Consider the following 20,736-nt stretch of genomic DNA (forward strand, 5'->3'; position numbering starts at 1 on the left):
AGGTAATCTTTTTCAAGACTTCGACAACCAACTTGATATTGCCCGACTAATAACACAAGACTTTTCCGTGTGTTTTGTCCTCATTCGCATATTTTTTTAGAAAACTTTCTAGAAGGTTACTCATCTCAAAATTATTTCAAGTCAAGCATGCTTAACCATGGAGTTCTCAAGTGATAGGCAACTAAAAAGTAAATGCATCTTGTTAGTATAGGTAGTACTAATTAATTTCTTTAAGTCATTGTCAATTGTACATTCCCATACCTGTACAACATCTAGATCTCTCTCATTCTGGTGTGATTCGTTTGAAGTGTTACATGTCCACCAGCTTTCATTTGGTTCGTCCTCGAATCATACCATATTGAGAGAGATATATATATTTTGATATCATTTGTAATATCCCTAATTGTCGACTTATCGGTGACTTTCACACTTCGATACTTTACACGGTGACACTTCACTCAACTCCTTGTTGATTAAAACCCTCGGTAAGTAGTCCTTTCGGAGAACTCGACAATCTACTTCTAAGATCAATGACTGTTCTCACAAATCAACACATGATTTTTTTAGTACGATTTGTCCTCACACACATTCCAATAAATTTTCCAAAAAGTCTCTCATCTCATAATTTCTCTAAGTCAAACATACTTAATTATAGAGTTTTTAAGTGATAGACTATCGAAAAGTAGATACATCTTATTGGTATAATAGTACCAACTAATTCTTAAGTCATCATCAACTATATAATCTTATACATGCACATTTTGCATCCTTCGTGTAATTCGTTCAAATGTTACATAAAGAGGCAATAATAATAATAATATATCACAATAATATATGTTTTATAAGAGCTATACAAAATATATATTTATAAGAGCGATTAAATCATTTGATATATTTTTCTCAAAATAATACAAGTTGTTGCTTTTAATTTAAAATTAATTACATATTCTATATTTTATTTTTCTTATAACTTTTTTTTTCTCAATTGGAGGCCCAAAAGGCCATAAAATTTTTATATTTTGATTTTAATATTTGAATGACACACATATGTTTTTGCAAGTCATAAACCTTATTTTCTTTTTTGTTCACAAAACTAAACACGATGGACGCTAGCAAGACAAATTCTACTATGCGAAAGTAAAACATTTTCACACGATATGAAAGTGAAATAGAATAGGTTGTTGGCTGAGTTCATTTTAAAAATCAAACGTTCTTGTTTTTCTTTATTTTTTATTTCCTTTTTACCTTTTTAATTCTCTTTTCTGATTTTGTCCCCTCTTTTCTTTCATCTACCTCAAGCTCCTTGTGGCCTTACCTTACCTACTATGCTACCCCACCGATTCTTTCACTCTCACACATGAATCCAACAAACACTAATTTCACAAAAATCACACCCGCCAAAGCATGTAAAAGACCAAGATTTGATTTGAAATAACTATAACTATTAAATTTATGAATTGTTCATATTCTGTATGAAACTAACTAAGGTTATAATCAAAACTAGAATTGAGAATTATTGGAAATTGGCCTTGTAACATGATGTGCAACAAAGAGATTAGGGGAACATACGACATTTACCACTGTGACTTCTGTCGTGAACCACTGTGCGCCGTCGCCAAAAGGGATTTCTGGCAGTGGTGTTTTATTTTTTACTTCTTTCCTCCTTTCCTCTTTTCTTCCTCTACTTCTCTTCTCCTTTCTCTTAGATCATTGTGCACCATCGTGAAAAGCATTTTCCAATGGCTTTTCCTTTTTTTCTCTTTCATCCTTTTGCTTTTCTCATTCATTCTTTTATTGTATCCCATGACCACCAATGACACCACACCAACAATGTCACCTTGCACCACCACTTTCTCTTTCTCGCTCTCCCACATGGATGAAGCAGCAGTGACCAACATATAGTTGAAGGGCGATGATTAGGTTTTGCATGTTACGGTTGTGGGTGTCGTAGGGGAAGAAAACAAGATTGTTGGAAAAAATGATTGTGATGATCCAGTGTGTTGATCATGACTATTGAGAAGATGTAACTTATTGGACAAGTAACTTCAATAACTTAAGAGGGAGGGTGAATTAAGTGTTACAAAATTTCTCACTAACAAATTTTAACTCTCTTTTTAAATTATATATGATAGGCTCAGAATGCACAAGAAAAAGAAACAATCAATTTAACAATATTATTTTAAATGCGCAAGATAAAGTAAACTACACTATAATAACTAAAATTAAATAAAGGAAAAGAATTGTAAACTCGATTTATACTGGTTCAATCACTTTCCGTGTTTAGATTAATCATGATGGTTGAGAAAGTGTAACTAAATCATTCCAATACAATAAAGAGAAAGGAGAAGACATGGAAAAAAAAGAAAGAAGAAGATAGATAAGAATATGATGGGAAAGAAACTAAAAAAAACTATAAAAAAAATGACAACCATAAATCTTTGAATTAAATAATCAAACAAATACAAATTACTTTCATACGTAAAACGTTTTACTTTCGCGTAATTAATATGGAAAGCTGGGGAGAAGAATCAAATATTTGCATGATTCATGTATGGTTTGTCACGTTCAATCTTGGCTTCACGACGTGATTAGATTGGAGTGACCCTTTTGCATTTGCAAAACGTACTAAAGCGGAATTGACGCCAATCATGTCCATAAACCCAACAAACAACAAAATCTTCATTTAATAGAGATACTTCAAAGTAGAGACTAAAACTTAAATAGAAAAATAATTTAAAAACTAAGATCAATCAAAATTTTAATTGAGGAATTAAAAATAAAAATTTAAAATAATTGAAAAACTAAAAATATATTTTTTTACAATAAATTGGCCCGATTAACGAAGGATTACTGTCATAATGACACTGGTTAAAAAAAGGTTTAAATATAAGTGAGCCTTTCACCGTTAGGTTAAATCAAGTTCAATAAACCCATTGATCATACTAAATCACATGATAAGAGCTTAGTAAGATTTCTTCTTTAAAAAACATTATTTTTTATCAGTGCTTACTAAAATTTATCAAGGATTCCTTAGCATTCTCGTCTACGTAAATAAAAAATAATAGTAGTTTTTTATTAGTTTTTTTTTCCCTAAAATTCGTTAACATTAATAATTTATAATGTATCGCAATGATGATATTCGTGATGACAAAGGGTGCACAATGATTGTCCACCTGAATCATGTCTTGGCTTTTTTGTCACAATATTTTATATATGCTTCCCTCAATCATTTAATTTTGCATTAGTCTTCTAATATACCCATATTAAAAACTTGTCACCACAATAACCTATAGAAATCTAAAATTAAATTGTGTGAAAATTACATAATTAAACGGATAAATAAAAATAATAATGCAAAATTAATGGGTAAAGAAAGAATAAAAACATAGGCAAGGAAAAAACTTATTATTCCATCAACGTTTTGGTCATTTTCATATTTGTAACATGACAAACTTATACGTGCGTCTAGTTAGTAGTCATTATAGGCAAGGGAAAAACTATTCCATCAATGTTTTGATCATTCTCATTTTTATGACATGACAAACTTGTATTTGTGTCTAGTTAGTTGTAACTCAAATAATCAACGCGCCAATTCAACATTTCTAACACTAGTTAATAATAGAAGGATTGATGATTTACGATAATTTTTATTATTATTTTAGGGATTAAATTGAATGATGACTACAATTTTAAGACTTAATTGATTAACAATTTACCATTCTAAATATTATTTTGTCATTTACTTCGTATTAATTATAGAGATTAATGTAATTTATTAGTGTAATTCCGAAACTAAATTTAGAAATGCGAATAACACATATTCTAACATATTTTTAACACACTTTTTATTATTAATTAAAATTTATTAAAAATTATAAATTTTAATAGATGTCACTTAAGGGGTAAATGTCAATCAATTTTTTTTTTTGATATGATACGTAAATGTCACTCAATTAATGAGTAATAAAATGTGTTTAGAAAGAATGTACTCTCAACTAAATTAGTACATTAATTCATTCAATTTTGATCTATTGTTTCACTTTTACTACCCATAAAAAGTAATGAATGGGCCTGAAACTGACACGTATGTTCCCTTCTCTTCCTCCATTTTTTCCTCAATTTGCCCACACCTTCATCCTTCCAACAAAGTCTTAGTCAAGAAGATGCACCAGCAACCACGTGATTCGTGAAGGATACCAACGTGAAACTTAATTTATTAATAATGTAAGAACAGCGAACGCACGTTCTCTAATAATAATAGAATACTTACCCTCGTCGGATCTAACTGCATTATTGTACGTCCCTGACAAGTTAGGGGATATGCATGAAAATCATATTTTGACTTTTGAGAATAGAAAACTAAAATAAAAACAGAAAGCATCACCAAATAAGACCTGGAGGCAAAAAGTAAAATAAAATAAATTGCATCCCGTAACATCTCGCCCAAAGAGAAAGATCGAGAGATTATGAAATTGTACCATTCATAATAACTCAAAAGAAATTAATTAATTTTACCTATATTGATAAAATATATTTATTTTTTTTATTGTTTATCACTTAAAAATTTTATAACTAAACATACTAGACTTGAAGTAGTTTTGAGATCATGATTTTTTGAAAAGAAAAGTATTATGTTAGTTTGTAGGGAGTCATTGATCGTAAAAGCCACAGTCAAAACATATTCACATATTCTTGAGGTCTAGGAAAAGAATTTTAACTAATGGAAGATTCTGAAGAAAAAAAAGAAATCTAAATGTATAAAGTACAAGTAAGGGTGAACTATCAAAACGTTGACAATTAGAGACATTAGACATCTGTTTACATGCATTCCGTGTAGTTTCTTAACTCATTCACTATATATTTATAATATATATTTTTATAATAGAATAACTTTTTTTCATGGCGGAGATTATATATAATATTGGAAAAATCATTGACAATCCAAATCCAAGTGCATGAGATAATTGAGTTCATTATAGTTCGTCCCTCATTAATTTTTGTTTTAGTGGTCTTTTGTTCTCTATTTTTATTAAGTAACTATATAACAAATAAAATACCACATTATATATATTGCTATACAGATGAATAAAGAATCAAAACAAACCAAAAATTACATGGACAGAAAATAATGGCTTCGGGGAGCCACATAGGTAGGGGTTCCCATATTGGATGGGGAGAAGCTATTCGGATTTGACTAGGGATATTCGTAAGCAAATCTAATTCAATGCCAAAAAAAATTGAACAAACTAATTATAAGGGTTTTTAAAATTTTTTAAAATTGATTCAATATGACGTAAATTGAATTTATTGTACATGTATAAGTTTATTTATAAAATTGATCAGTAAACAATCACTTTTACTCGTTTAACTTGAGTGATTGACTAATTGCGCACTTACAAATATATATATTTTTTAAATATTCATACTTTCAGATACTAATATGGTGGTGTTATATTTTAGGAACCCGAGTAATGTTTTGTCTTGTTCAAAACCAAATCAATTGATTAGGTAGTAAAATAATATATATATATATATATATATATATATATATATATATATATATATATATATATATATATATATATATATACTAAAAGTGATTCAATCAAACTAACTCTTAGCAGTATAAACAGATTTAACAGAAATAGTTAGTGAGCTGAATTAGTTAGTTAGTTTTTTCAGTTGTAACAGAACTCAAGTTGCAGATGTATATAAGCTTCACCATTAATGAATAAAGGCTGCAAGCTGTAGCTGATCATTTCTTTCCGATAGTCATAAGCTTCCATCTATATGCTGTCCTATTCCTTCTAACATGGTATCAGAGCTCTTCTGACGGAGAGTTCTGCTGCGCATACCCTTCTTCCTCTTTTCTCAACTATCCACCATGAACGAAGCTTCGATCAATAATACAGAAAGCTACCTATACCTTCATCCAAGCGAGAACCCGGCCATAGCTCTCGTTTCCCCAGTATTAGACTCAACCAATTACCATTCATGGAGTAGGTCCATGGTTACTGCGCTGAGTGCCAAAAACAAAGTGGAATTCATTGACAGAAGCGCACCTGAACCGTTGAAGACAGATAGAACCTATGGAGCTTGGCGCCGGTGCAACAATATGGTCGTATCGTGGATAGCACACTCGGTGGCCACATCCATACGACATAGTATACTCTGGATGGACAAAGCTGAGGAGATTTGGCGGGATTTGAAGTCACGATATTCACAGGGAGATCTTCTGCGAATCTCCGACCTTCAGCAAGAGGCATCAACAATGAAGCAAGGTTCACTTTCAGTCACGGAGTATTTTACTCGTTTGCGTGTAATCTGGGACGAGATTGAGAATTTCAGACCGGATTCGGTCTGCTCGTGCAACATCAGGTGTTCATGTGCTGCTTTCACCATCATCGCACAACGCAAGCTTGAAGATAGAGCCATGCAATTCTTACGAGGTTTGAACGAACAGTACGCTAACATTCGTTCTCACATGCTTCTCATGGATCCTATACCCGCCATATCCAAAATCTTCTCTTATGTAGCTCAACAAGAAAGACAACTGCTAGGGCACGCAGGACCAAACATTAACTTCGAACCCAAGGACATCTCCATAAACGCGACGAAGACGACTTGCGATTTCTGTGGGCGCATTGGACATGTAGAAAGCACCTGTTATAAGAAGCATGGGGTGCCTGCAAGTTATGATGGAAGAAACAAGAATAACAATGGAAGAAAGACGTGTACCCATTGCGGCAAGTTCGGACACATAGTAGATGTTTGTTACCGGAAACATGGATACCCGCCGGGATATAAACCCTATAGTGGAAGAACCACCGTAAATAACATGATAACAATGGAAGATAAAGCTGCAAATGATCAAGCTCAGCAACATGGGTCACAAGAGGTTGTTCACTTTTCTCCTGAGCAGTACAAGGCATTACTTGCCTTAATCCAGCAGCCGTCGGCAGGAAGCACGGCGCAGTCCAAACAAGTTGCATCAGTTTCCTCGTGCACTGTTAACACACCCTTAAACCCAGGTAATTCACTCTCTACCCAAACGCATCACACCTCCTAGATCCTAGATTCGGGAGCAACGGATCACGTAACCTGTTCTTTGCATAATCTCCATTCCTACACGCAAATTCACCCGATCGCAGTGAAGCTTCCAAATGGTAATCTCGTTCATGCTACTCACACAGGAACCGTACATCTTTCACCCAATTTAATCTTACATAACGTGCTCTACATACCCACTTTCACATTCAATCTTATTTCAATATCAAAACTCGTATCATCTAATAATTATGAACTAATCTTTTCTTCTACATCATGCATTTTGCAGAAAGCGAACAATCATATGAAGATTGGTATAGTTGAAGCAAGGCATGGTCTTTATCATTTGATACCAAACCAGATAACTACCAAGGCCATCTACTCTACCATTACTCATCCTAGTTGCAGCATCATCCCCATAGACTTATGGCATTTTAGAATGGGACACCCATCGAATGAAAGGCTACAATGTATGAAAAACTATTATCCTCTTTTAAGTAATGATAACAATTTTGTTTGCAACACATGTCACTATGCAAAGCACAAGAAAATCCCTTTTTCATCTAGCAACTCGCATGCATCTCATTCTTTTGATTTACTACATATGGACATATGGGGTCCATGCTCAAAACTGTCCATGCATGGTCACAAATACTTCCTAACCATTGTAGACGATCACTCGAGATTCACGTGGATACATCTTATGAAATCCAAAGCGGAAACGCGACATATAATCATTAACTTCATCGTTTTCATTGAAAGACAATATAACGGCAAGGTTAAAACTATAAGGAGTGATAATGGCGTAGAGTTTCTCATGCATGAATATTATGCATCGAAGGGGATCGTACACCAAACCACGTGTATCGAAACCCCAGAGCAAAATGGTATCGTAGAACGCAAACATCAACACTTGCTCAGTGTCACACGAGCACTCCTCTTTCAGGCAAATTTGCCACCTGCTTTTTGGTGTTATGCCTTGCCGCACGCTGCATTTCTAATCAATTGCATTCCCACACCATTCTTAAATAACATTTCACCTTATGAAAAATTGCATAAACACCCCTGTGATATATCCAATCTCCGTGTCTTCGGGTGTTTGTGTTATATCAACACAATCAAAGCAAATAGGCAAAAATTTGATCCCAGAGCACACCCATGCATTTTCATTGGCTTCAAAACTCATACAAAGGGATATCTTGTGTATGATTTGCATTCTCACGATGTTACAGTATCAAGAAATGTTACTTTTTACGAAAATCATTTTCCATACTTACCTAATACACAACATCTAAACTTAGATAACACCATTCCGTCTCCATCTCTGACATCCTTCTCCGGCAAAGACCATGACCAACCAGAAGAAAGCCACTCATCTCAACCCACAAAGCCAATACACTCTTGTGATGAACATTCAACCAAACCAGACCCTTCACACCTTAGACGTTCAACACGATCAAGACATTCCCCAACATACCTTCAGGATTACCACAGAGTTCTTGCTTCATCTACACCAGAAGCTTCAGTGATTGTTCGTTATCCACTAAGCTCCGTACTTTCATACTCACGCCTCTCACCTGCTCATAGGAACTTCGTGATGACCATTTCATCAGCCACAGAACCTTCATCATACGCCGAAGCCTCTCGCCACGACTGCTGGGTTAAGGCGATGAAGGCCGAGTTACAAGCTTTGCAGATGAATAACACTTGGAGACTCACACGTCTTCCTCCTCACAAGGTAGCTATCGGATGCAGATGGATTTACAAGATTAAATATCGGGCTGATGGTTCCATAGAAAGGTATAAAGCACGCTTGGTGGCCAAAGGTTACACTCAAATGGAGGGGTTAGACTACCTCGACACATTCTCTCCGGTGGCAAAACTCACTACCGTTCGTGTTCTTCTCGCGTTAGCAGCACAAAATCACTGGCACTTGCGACAATTGGATGTCAACAATGCGTTCCTCCATGGAGAGCTTGAAGAGGAAGTATATATGCAAATTCCACCTGGACTTGAAGTTGAAAACCCAAAGCTTGTTTGTCGTCTTCAACGTTCTCTCTACGGGCTTAAACAAGCCAGCCGACAATGGTTTACCAAACTATCAAGTTTCTTAGTCTCCCATGGGTTCCAACAATCTAACTCGGACCACTCTCTTTTCTTAAAGCTCACTAAGTCAGCCACTACTATACTCTTGGTGTACGTCGATGATATCATACTCACAGGGAACAGTATGCTGGAAATACAAGATATCACCACCCTCTTGGATTAAACATTCAAAATAAAAGATCTTGGTGACTTGAAGTTCTTTCTGGGACTCGAGATTGCCCGTACCAATCATGGAATCCATTTATGGCAACGAAAATATGCCTTAGACATTTTGTCTGATTCAGATATGCTAGGATGCAAGCCACACTCGACACCCATGGATTATTCCGTAAAATTGCAGATGCACTCAGGGAATTCTCTTTCTGACGAGTCCTCCTCTTCCTATCGAAGGCTCATCGGAAGATTAATATACCTCACCAACACTCGCCCAGATATTGCGTACGCTGTTCAACAGCTCAGCCAGTACATGTTGGCTCCTACCACTACTCATCTTCAAGCTGCTTTTCGTATATTGAGATACCTCAAGGGCTCACCAGGATCCGGGCTCTTCTTCGCAGCAAACGGGACTCCCCAACTCCGAGCTTTCAGTGATTCAGATTGGGCGGGGTGTAAAGACTCTCGCAAATCCACCACAGGGTTCCTGGTCTATCTGAGTTCTTCACTCATCTCGTGGCAATCAAAGAAACAGTCCACCGTCTCCCGCAGCTCCTCCGAAGCCGAGTATGTGAGCTGCAATGGCTAACGTATGTTCTCCAAGACATTGGTGTAAATTCCTCCCACAGAATTCCTACCACACTAACAAATATTTCTAATTTTGACAATGCAGAAAAAATGAAGTCAAGAAACAAGAAGTAAATTTTCTATCTCGAAATGACTACTAGTAAACGTTAAAAAAAATCATAAAGGTATTAAAAAATGTTTGATTAAAATTAATTTATAAACAGTGGGATTTGGAGGCACTATACGTGATGTTCAGGGTCAATGGAAATCGTTGGATATCAAGGTTCGTGTGGCTTCTTATATTAACAAGTTAATTGTAAGCTTAGCTGTTATGCCTTATCTGTTGCTTGGGCGAAAGGAATTAATTATGAATCAGATAGGTGAGTCTTATTCCTAGTTAGCTTAGCTATCACCCTCATCTTTGACAGTAACAATGATTTATATCCTTATGATCCTTAATTCAGAAGATTTAATACTTTTTTTTTACTTGGTATAACTACTATAATTAAGATCTTAGACTCTTTAATTATATTCAAAGTATTCCCACAATCTTTAATTATATTCAAGGTATTCAAACCGACATTTCTTTATATTATACAAAAATCAAATTAGATCCTCCTCACAACACTTCCTTTCCTTCTCTTGGCTGCTAAATTTTTATTTGGAAAATATTAAAATGTCTTTGAAATCAAAATTTTAGTTTAGAAGTTGATTATTCGTAAAAAAAATATCAACAACCTAAAATATTTGTTTAAAAATGGTTATCCATAAGTAATTAAGCTTATGTTTGGAATAGCCCATTTGAAATAGTTTTTAGTTTTTAATTAAGTATCAAAACCAAATTTTAGTTTGCAGGATTTTCTTTTTATTTTTAATTTAAAAATTTGTTATAAGTATCTTAGAATTTTCCTTTAAAAGATTCACTATATAATTTCTCAATAAGTAAAGAAAAAATTCAAGTTTTTTTTTTACGGATTCCTTAAACTAAGCGTCTAAGCCCATATCCAATCCAGGAAAGATAGTGAAAGTAAAGCAAAGACAATTTATTTGTGTAACGGTTTTAAATGTGTTTGGATAACATGAACATAAGTAATTTCATTTTAAAGCAATAAGGGACTTATTTTCTGTTTTCTTATCTTGAAAAGTGAAAAATTCCATTGAACATGATATTAAAGGAAACCAAACACAAATAAGAAAAAAAATACAATATACTGAATGTAGAAGTAAAATCAATTCTAACCTTGGTTGAATAATGCATTATTAATTGTAAATCAGTGTCATCAATTTTCACGAATAAAAAACAAAATTAATGTCTTTGTAGAATTTATGTGCCTACACCTACAACACAATGCTGACAATTGATCAAAATTGAGACAGAATCATCTTTGCTACGTACACGGGTGTGCATGATTGAGACAAAACGAATAAATATATACAGGTACCTTCTTAAAAATATTTTTAAAAAATCTTGATCATAAATAACACAATTCTGATGCATACGTAATTGAAAGTTTTATTTTATCTAAAAAAACATACATGTGTAATTGGTGTAAATAATCATAGCTTGATTGAACAGTACTATCAGTAAGTGGAACACTGGCACCCCATATTGAGCCCCTAGTCCCTAATATGACATGACATTGTATGTATTATCAATGTTGATGTTGATGCATGGTTGCTTTGTTGCCATGCATTAATTGGCACTATGAGTATGACTCTATGAAACCCACAAGGCTACAACCATGGTGCCCAACAACTGTCAAATTTTTTCACATATTTTTGACACCCACGAACCAATTTAACTACAACGACTATGTGAAGTTTCCCCTTAATTTGGATTCGGCATCAGAAATTGGGGCTAACAAGAAGGCTGGCCTTATATATATATATATATATATATATATATATTAAAAAAATTGTAGTCCTCTCTATATATTTATATTTCAGCACTACTCAACTCATTGCCAACAAGGAATATTTAATATATGTACCCAAAAAATGAAATATTTAATATCAAAATTTTAAAAACCAACTCTTTTTTTTTTTTTGCAATCTCACACTTCAAGCTTTATCTAGTTCACTAGTTGTTGATCATGCAGTCAGTTTTTGTCTTTTTGATACATCACCATAACAATTGTATAAAGAAAGCAGGCGAAAAAGACATTGATCGTGGTGAAGTTTTAAAGGGGGGGTTTTGTGCCTCGGTTAATTAAAAAAATAAAATAAAAATAAAGGTAAAGATATGTGCACTTCAATTTTTTATTGTACTATATTTTGATGCCTCAATTAGAGCAGGATCTAGTACAAATTTTGCTTGTAGTTCTTCATTGTTAGGCCATTTATAAATATGATTTTATGAATTTGCATGAGACTTGTGGTTCATTGATTTAACAAGTATGAGCGATTGTTACATAACCACTACATATTTTAAGAAGATTCTTCTACAATGGATTAAGTTTCCCAAATAAATGTCAAATAAGTGGTGGGTATTATTTATATAAATGCAAGCATATTTCTCTTAGAATAATATTTATAATTTTTCAATTAGTCTTTTTTTAAAATATTTTCAGTTTAATGTTTATGCAAGTATAAAACAGTTATATGCTGTTATCTAATCATAAATTACTATTTGAATTATTTCAAAATAATTATTTTAAATTTATCATTATAACTGGATAACTCTATGTAATTTTTCACACGATTAATATATAACTCTTTTTTTAAATACTTTTTTTGCCTAAATTTTAAATTTTCTTCATAGTTGAATTTTTACTCAATAATAATATTGCAATAATAGCTTTAACATAATTCAAAAAGTTAGATCAATTGGTTCATTCAATGAATTAATTAATCAGTTCAAGTAACTCTCAAAACTATTAAAACATACTTTCTTATTTGGGGTCAACAATTTTTTTAGTTTTATTTGACAAAAGGGTCAACTACTATTAAACCATGTTTAATTACTAATTACTATTTCACCATCATATTGAGTATAAGTAAACACATGTTAGGGCACATTGGCTATTGTTATATTCACTTTTTAGCAAAGTACATCCTCCGCCTTCTCGCTCTCTCTTTTGTTTTTTTTTTTATAAGTTAAATTACTTAAAATAACTTTTTTCTTTTTCATACCTTCTTCTCTCCCTTGCACACTTCCTCTTTCCTTCTCTCTTTCATGACACTCCCTCCTCTCTTTTACTCTCTTCACCCCCTTTGATATTCCTTTATGCCCCTTTTGCTCAATCTCTTGTTATAGCATTAGGATTTTTCCATCTTCCAAACTGTAATTTAGTATGTTTACACTCTATTACTTTTCTTCCTTGTTTTAATTTTATCCACTCATGTAACACCATTAATATCTTATATGTTTAAGTTGTTGCAGCGAAGCACCTCTTAGAATTGTTCAAATTGAATGCTTTCTCCACTTCAATTGTTTGACCATTGTATAATTTTTCATTTATATAGAGTTTTTAATAGTCCTATTGTTCTGCTTAATTTTTTTTTGTGGATATTTTTAACATTTTGAAAAATATTTTTTGGAACATAATTTATTTTTTAGTATTCCAAAAAGTACTTTATGAAACACAAAAATAGTATTTCGAGAACTACTTTTCAAAATATTAAAAATAAAATTGTGTCCCAAAAAATACTTTTCGAAATATTAAAAACAAAACATTATTATGGAAAAGTACATTCTAGAATAATGATTATGTATCTATGTTATGGGAATAAAAGGGTAAGTGGATATAGCAAAAACCCTTGGCAATGTGCTATTTGGGCTGCCATAATAATTACACGAGCCCATTGTCAGGTCCAAAATCCCCCACACGCTAGGCAGAACGACGTCGTATCGTTGATCCCGGCATTGCCCGGCGCGTGGCGCGTGCCACCAAGCACGCATCAAAATCTGCCGCTTCAACCAGCAATTTGTGCAGGGAAATTCCTGTCAAACCGCAGAGAAGAGGACAAACAATTAGGGTTTTTCAAATTCAACATTTCTTCGTTTTCCAATTTAGGGTTTTTTTCTCCTCGCTCTGTTGCTTTACCCTTCAGTTGCAATTCGTACAGGTAATACTACATTGCATTGTTTTTTCAATTTTCTTTATCACCCCCCCCCCCCCCCCCCAAACTTCGAATTGATTTATTCTGTTCTCTTGAATTTCTGCAAAGAATTTTCACAAGCACACCTTTTAGCTTTTTGAATTTCATAGGCACATAGTTCTGTGGCGCCTTTTTCATTTTTTAATTGCATAATTAAACGTGATTGTCTGCTGGAGTAATGGTTGACTGTCTAGGGTTTAGTTCTCAGTGTTTAAAATTTTCCTTCTTTTAATTTTGTTGTAGGAATTCTTTTTTGGTCTCTCTTTTTTCTGAAATTTCTGTAATGGGTTGGTGTAGGAGGTTGTTCTATTCTCATGCACAATTGAAATTGGCAAATGAGTGATGCAAAAGAAAACGAGGTAGCTAGCCAGGGCATGCCCTCGGTCGTGGAAGAAAACCAACAGTTGGTTGATGCTGAGGTTCAAGATCAACCTGAAACTGCCTCTGCTCCTGTTCCAGTAGAGGAAACTTCAAATCATGTTGAAATTACAAAGGAAGAACCACGTGCCGAGGATAAAAATGCAGAACTTGAGGCTGTTTCAGAGGGAATTCCACAAGAAGATGTTCAAAATACTCTTCTCTATGTCCCAGTAGAGTCTGATGCTCAGATTTTGGATAGGACTGAGTCTGAAGAAGCTTCTGTTGCGAAGGTGGAAGCTGATGAATTAGCCCAGAATAATAAGGAGGCCGAGAATAATGATGATGTTCATCAAAATAGTAATGGTAATGTTGAGATGGCTTTGGAGGTGAAGCCTGAAGCCTGTGGAATGGCTGATAGTAAAGCATGTGATAATGGTGACCCTGTGCCTGCAAGTCATAATGAGCTTGCTACGCACCTACCTGCTCCTGCAGATACAAACACTGAAATTATGAATGTATTAGAAGTTGAGAATAAGGCTGACGAAAAGCAAGCTACTGAACCTGCAGATAATGGGAAATCAAATTCAAAGTACATGCTTTTCTTGGATGCTGACCATTCCTATGATGGTAATGAGTCAGGAACAGAGGAGGAGCAGTCAGCATTTATGAAGGAGCTTGAAAACTTCTTTAGGGAGAGGAGCATGGAATTCAAACCTCCCAAATTCTATGGAGAAGGATTAAATTGCCTTAAGTGAGTTATGCATGATCATTTTAACTTTCTCTAATATTTAAATATGACATAAATACACAATTCTAAAATGTTATCACTCTGGCCTAATGCTTAATTATTGGTGAATATAAGGCTGTGGAGAGCTGTAACGAGATTGGGTGGCTATGATAAGGTATTCATGTAATTTTACACTTGATGAGCAAAATTTTAAGGGGTTGTTATTTGAGCCAAATTAACTTTGATTACATTCTAAGCTATTAGTTTGTTTATATCAGATCACTTGTTTTTATTTTTTCCGAGACATACACCTAAATGGCTTATATTTATAAATAGGTGACTTCATGTAAATTATGGCGGCAAGTGGGAGAGTCTTTCAAGCCTCCGAAGTAAGAACCAACATGCTCTTTCATGTCTTGATCTTGTTTATGGCTCTGAAATCAAAGTCTTCTTATATATGCAGTTTTGTATCTATGCCTTCTGTCTCTTTTAAGTGTTATTTAATGTAAAGTTTTGATATGAGGGCGAGCCCTGGTGCAGCGGTAAAGTTGTGCCTTGGTGACTTGTTGGTCATGGGTTCGAATCCGGAAACAGCCTCTTTGCATATGCAAGGGTAAGGCTGCGTACAACATCCCTCCCCCATAGTGTTGGATGCTTCTTTTAAACTATGAAGGGTTGATTTACGAAAGCTTATTAGCTTAGCTTTGAAGCAGTTGTTTTCATTATTTAAGAAATGGATTGCTTGTGGTCTTCCAATATTTCTTCAGCGACTTTGGCTTTTTCCCAGAACCTATCTAACTGCACATTTTTTAGCTTTTCTTTTCCTTTTTATTGAGTGGGTGGGGAGTTGGGGAGGTTGTTGGAATACTGTGAGCTGTTTGAAAGGAATTGATACATAAGTCATAATATAATATAATATAATATATTAATACAGTTCTCTGTCTTCAACCTATGCAGGACATGTACCACTGTCTCATGGACTTTTCGGGGATTTTATGAGAAGGTGATTGTACATTAATAAGTTATACTTTAGATTTTTGTTATTATTAATTGCTCTCACTAATTACACATATAGTTTATATCTGTGCTTTGATGATGTTCCTTTAAAGCTTACAAGTATGTCTTTTGTTTGTGCTTGAATATTGACTTTTGATGTAGATAATTAGCATTTACCTGAATTGCTTGGACAATTTCTGTTACATTGTTAACATTCTTTTTCTGGCTGTTAAGATAATGACATTCATGCTATGACCCTATTGGAGAAGATTTCATACCATTTACATAGTTTCCTCGTGCCCCTAAATTTTATACTAACTTATTACTTGGCTGTGAGCCTGTGACATGGGATACATTTCCTGTTTGTTTGCTTTCTGACAGTTGGCTATAAATATCTAACTATGCTTGATTTAGAGGTTAATATGACATACATGTTTATTTCATTTGTATATTTCCTATTTGCAAAATATCCGTAAATTATATCAGATATTGTGCCTTTAGTACTATGCAGTTTGTTATCCATTTCTATTAACCCTTGCCTCATTCTTGCTGTCTGTGATATCCTACACCAGGCACTTCTTGATTATGAAAGACATAAAATAAAAGGTGGTGAGCTGAATGTTCCTGTTGCTTCTCATCCAGAGCCTATAAATATTGAAAATCAGGTGATATGTAATTTGTATTTTTGCTTTCTGTAGCATTAGAAAATATATATAAGATGGGGAATTATTGGAAAATCTAATTTGGCATCACCAAAATTTCATTAATTTCCTGTGTTTGGATTTAGCTTATTTTGAATTTGAAACAACTTGTGATCAAGAACATTCTTCTAGAGCTTTTGGGAGAACAAAAAGTGGTTTCTCCCCTAAATAAATGAAAATCAAATATGCATGCACTATGACTTTATCAGGGTGCAATACTGCAATAATCATTTATTGTCTGTCAAAGTTATTTGTTCTGGTTTGAGAAAAATTTTAGCATCTATTTATCATTTCAAATTGCCCCCAATATGTTTTATCTTTAATAATTTTAGTTGCTGGCGTATGTTGCTTCTTATATTCAGTAGAAGATTGTTTTGAAGTCAAATAGCATCATTATTTTGCAGTTACTTCTTTCTAGAAATTAAATTATATGCAGGGTAATTTCTTGCCTCAGAATTTAAGAAGTCCAATGTAAATTTTTGTTTCCACCATGGAAAAAGGTTTAATTTGTATGCCTCTGGTCATGTATACAAATTTTCTCCCCCTCTCTATCCATAGATAAGCAATGACTGAACATGAGTTTAAGGTGTCATTAACTGAGTTAAATTTCATGTCTAATTTGATCGAACAATATCTGAAATTGGTTTGAATTTCTACTTGCTTTGCAATAAAGTAAATTCCTCTTTAGTTGTGGTAGGCTCTGTAAGGGGAATTGTACTATGGCTCTGTGTCATTTTTCCTGCGACCATTAATTTGTCTTACAATTGTTTTTAAATGATGGGCAAATTCAGGCCTCTGTATCAGGTAGAGCACGGAGAGATGCTGCAGCACGAGCTATGCAGGGGTGGCACTCACAACGCCTCCTAGGCAATGGTGAAGTTAGTGACCCTATTATTAAGGTCTGGAGAGTTTTGAATTATTGATTTTTGTTCTCCTGAATTATCTTTCATTGCCTGTTACTCTGTTTTGGCCGCCATATAATTGTTTAATACTTTTGTTTTTCTTAGGATAGGAATTCTGTGTCTGTGCAAAAGCGTGAAAAGCAGCTTAAAAGCATCAGTATGTCCTTCATCCTATTGCTTTCACTTTTAACAGTATGGGTGTTAAATGATTCTTACTTTTGGATTATCTCTCTTATTGACTCAGATATACACAAACGTAAGAAGCCATCTTCACCTTACATGGATAATGCAGTCAAAGCTGCACGCAGTAAACCGTCTAAACCACAGTTAAGATCTGGTTGCTTCATTTTCAATATCGCTTTTCTTGTGTGTTGTGCTTACATAATGCTTGCAGCTTTGTCTAGTTAATGAGTGAAATGTTGCCAACCTTTTGCTTTACTTGAAACTAGAAAGTGTTTACTTTGGGACTTTGGTTTATCTGCTGACTGGCCTGCCTTTGTTGATTTGTGTGGGCACTAGATTGGACACAACTGTGATTGATATTGGACCTCCTGCTGATTGGGTAAAAGTGAATGTACAAAAAACTGTGAGTTTTCTATCTTGTGTTCAAATAATATGAGTCATATATGCATGTACTCATTTCAATGAAAACTCTTCTGTGCAGAAAGATTGTTTTGAGGTATATGCTTTAGTTCCTGGCCTGCTGAGGGAAGAGGTATGCATTCTGGTTGTTATACTTCTTTTATCTGTATTAATCTGTGTTGTTGTGATGAAAATTTAGCATATTATTTTTGCCATTTCTCCCCTTCCTTTGAGAGGAAGTTGCAACATGGGAGACAGGCAAAAGTCATGGCAGTGAGTGGGAAATTCAGTGTATATAAGGACAAGTTTACCTGTTTATAGAATAATCTGGACCTTCAACCTTGAGCTGTAAACAAAAAAAAGTTGATTACCTGATTTTGTATTGAATTGTGGCATTGTGTGTAGATCCATCATCCATGGTAAATTTGCGTACTACTAGTGACAGCCCCTTTGTCTATATAATAAATTTATACAACAATGATAGTGTTCATACTGTAAAATGTTCTATAACAAGGATACTTATAGTTTATGAACTACATAGGACCCTTGAAAAATTATTATTGTAAGTTGTGATCTCTTGAACTAGCTATTTCATAAACCCCATTTTCTTTTTTCAAAAAAAGGGAAAAGAAAAAGATGATTCAACTTCTATTTAAAGATTTTCATTTTGGCAGATGACAAATCAGAATTAACTTCTAAAGTTAAAGTGGTAGACTGATTTTAAATTTTCCTTTTCTAGCCTTTATTTTATCACTTGTAAGGTCTGTTGAAAATTTTCCTTTATTGAAGTTTGTTAGCTTTTGATGCAATAAGCTATAATCTTAAATGTATAACTCACACTACTGAATGTCTGAAATGGAATTGTGGATGACCATGTATAATATGTATGCTTTTCTAAAACCAGGTCCGTGTACAGTCAGACCCTGCAGGACGCCTAGTCATAAGTGGGGAGCCTGAACATCCCAACAATCCTTGGGGTGTGACACCTTTCAAAAAGGTATATTTTCTTCTTCTTCAACAATGAAAAGAATGTGTCTTGCTTTGAAAATTTTCAACACAACTGCTATTGTTTAAACTTTCAGCTTGCAGATATGAATTGTCTACATGTTAAAACAATCGGTGGTCTGTGTTAATTTGCTGCAATTTTAGTCTTCATACCATAAACACTGCAGAATTTTATTTTTCTGATATTCCTGGTTGTAAGTAATTGATACACTAAAAGGCTTACTAATACATTCCATATTTAAACTCTTTCTTTGGTTTCTAAATGATTTATCTGGAATACTATGCTGTTACTCGTCCCTTTAACACAGAATTTTATGAATTCAGGTTGTCAGCTTGCCCTCAAGAATTGATCCTCATCAGACATCCGCGGTGGTGACACTGCATGGGCAGTTGTTTGTTCGTGTCCCGTTTGAACATTTAGAATAGTGGTCGCTTATGCTTTCAATGCCTCTCTCTTTGACCATGATATGTATGTAGGATAGTTGACCCGGAAACCATGTAGAAAACTATTTCTGCCTGTAAAACATGTCAATTTCTAGCTTAGCGTAGCATTTACTTTAATGTTTGAGTTCACTTATAAATTCTCGTACATGATTTTCTCAAACAATACTTTAACCTTGTTAATATGAGTTAGGTAGGTTCTGTAATTGCCGAGGATCAATGTTGTAATATTGTAACTTTGTTAGTGATATTACATTTAACTTTTGACCTTTTTATATGTTGCTACTATTGCATTTAATCTGTTCTATTTGCTCCTATACAGCAGTAATTATCTGGTAGGTTTTGATTTCAAAGACATTTTTAATAATTGTTAATACTTTCCAAATAAAAATTTCGGTAATAGCTCAACATTTTTTTTAAAATTTATTATTTAAAATTTTTTTTCCCACTTACTTCATCTCTCCCACTCTTCCTTATCTTTTCTCTCCCTCCCTTGCTCCTTGTCACGCTATAATGGATTGGGTTTTGGTTTGCATTATATTTTAGGACTAAGGTATATGGTGACTTGTGGCTACCATGTACGAACACAATGTTTGATTTTACTTGACTATATTTTGCGGGTTTAAAATGCCACAAATTTATTTTAAAATATTATGTTTATCTAAATTTTTAGGAGTTTAAAACTGTCAAATCAATTTTTTAATTTTATCAGAAAACACACTGTTAGTCAAGTCAGCAGATATTTTAATGACAACTTTGAGGACCAAAATGATTTATTTCTAAATTGGAAACTAAAACAATCATTTTCAATTAAGGGAACAAAAAAATCACTTTAAAATTTGAGGGATCAAAATAAAATTTGGACACAAATTTGAAGGACTAAATTTAAAAGTAAATTCATGAAAAAAGAAAAATGGATTTGTTAATATATGCATTAGTTTATTATCTTTTATTAATTATCTTTAATTACTTAAAGATACTAGTATTAAATAATTTTATATTTTTATATAACAAATATTTTTTTGGTAGTTTCTTTTTTTTTTTTTTA

The 20,736-nt window shown here is 33.7% G+C and overlaps 2 protein-coding genes across 2 annotated transcripts; both read left to right on the forward strand.

Annotated features, from left to right (window-relative positions):
• Nucleotides 1-9,469: 9,469 nt before the first annotated feature.
• LOC102669367 (uncharacterized mitochondrial protein AtMg00240-like) lies at nt 9,470-9,895 on the forward strand. The gene has a single exon (XM_006574218.1). It carries the CDS (start codon nt 9,470-9,472, stop codon nt 9,893-9,895), a length of 426 nt encoding a protein of 141 aa, XP_006574281.1.
• A 3,786-nt stretch (nt 9,896-13,681) lies between these two features.
• Nucleotides 13,682-19,963, forward strand: LOC100781627 (AT-rich interactive domain-containing protein 3). Its single transcript, XM_014775500.2, has 13 exons — nt 13,682-13,941; nt 14,272-15,085; nt 15,197-15,236; nt 15,398-15,450; nt 16,019-16,064; nt 16,630-16,722; nt 17,550-17,657; nt 17,766-17,817; nt 17,905-17,986; nt 18,180-18,246; nt 18,325-18,375; nt 19,147-19,239; nt 19,572-19,963. The coding sequence occupies exons 2-13, from the start codon at nt 14,310-14,312 to the stop codon at nt 19,671-19,673; spliced, it is 1,563 nt and encodes a 520-aa protein (XP_014630986.1). The 5' UTR covers nt 13,682-13,941; nt 14,272-14,309; the 3' UTR covers nt 19,674-19,963.
• Nucleotides 19,964-20,736: the final 773 nt, after the last annotated feature.

The sequence above is a fragment of the Glycine max genome, chromosome 1, assembly GCF_000004515.6.
Source record: "Glycine max cultivar Williams 82 chromosome 1, Glycine_max_v4.0, whole genome shotgun sequence".
NCBI classification, from domain to species: domain Eukaryota; kingdom Viridiplantae; phylum Streptophyta; class Magnoliopsida; order Fabales; family Fabaceae; genus Glycine; species Glycine max.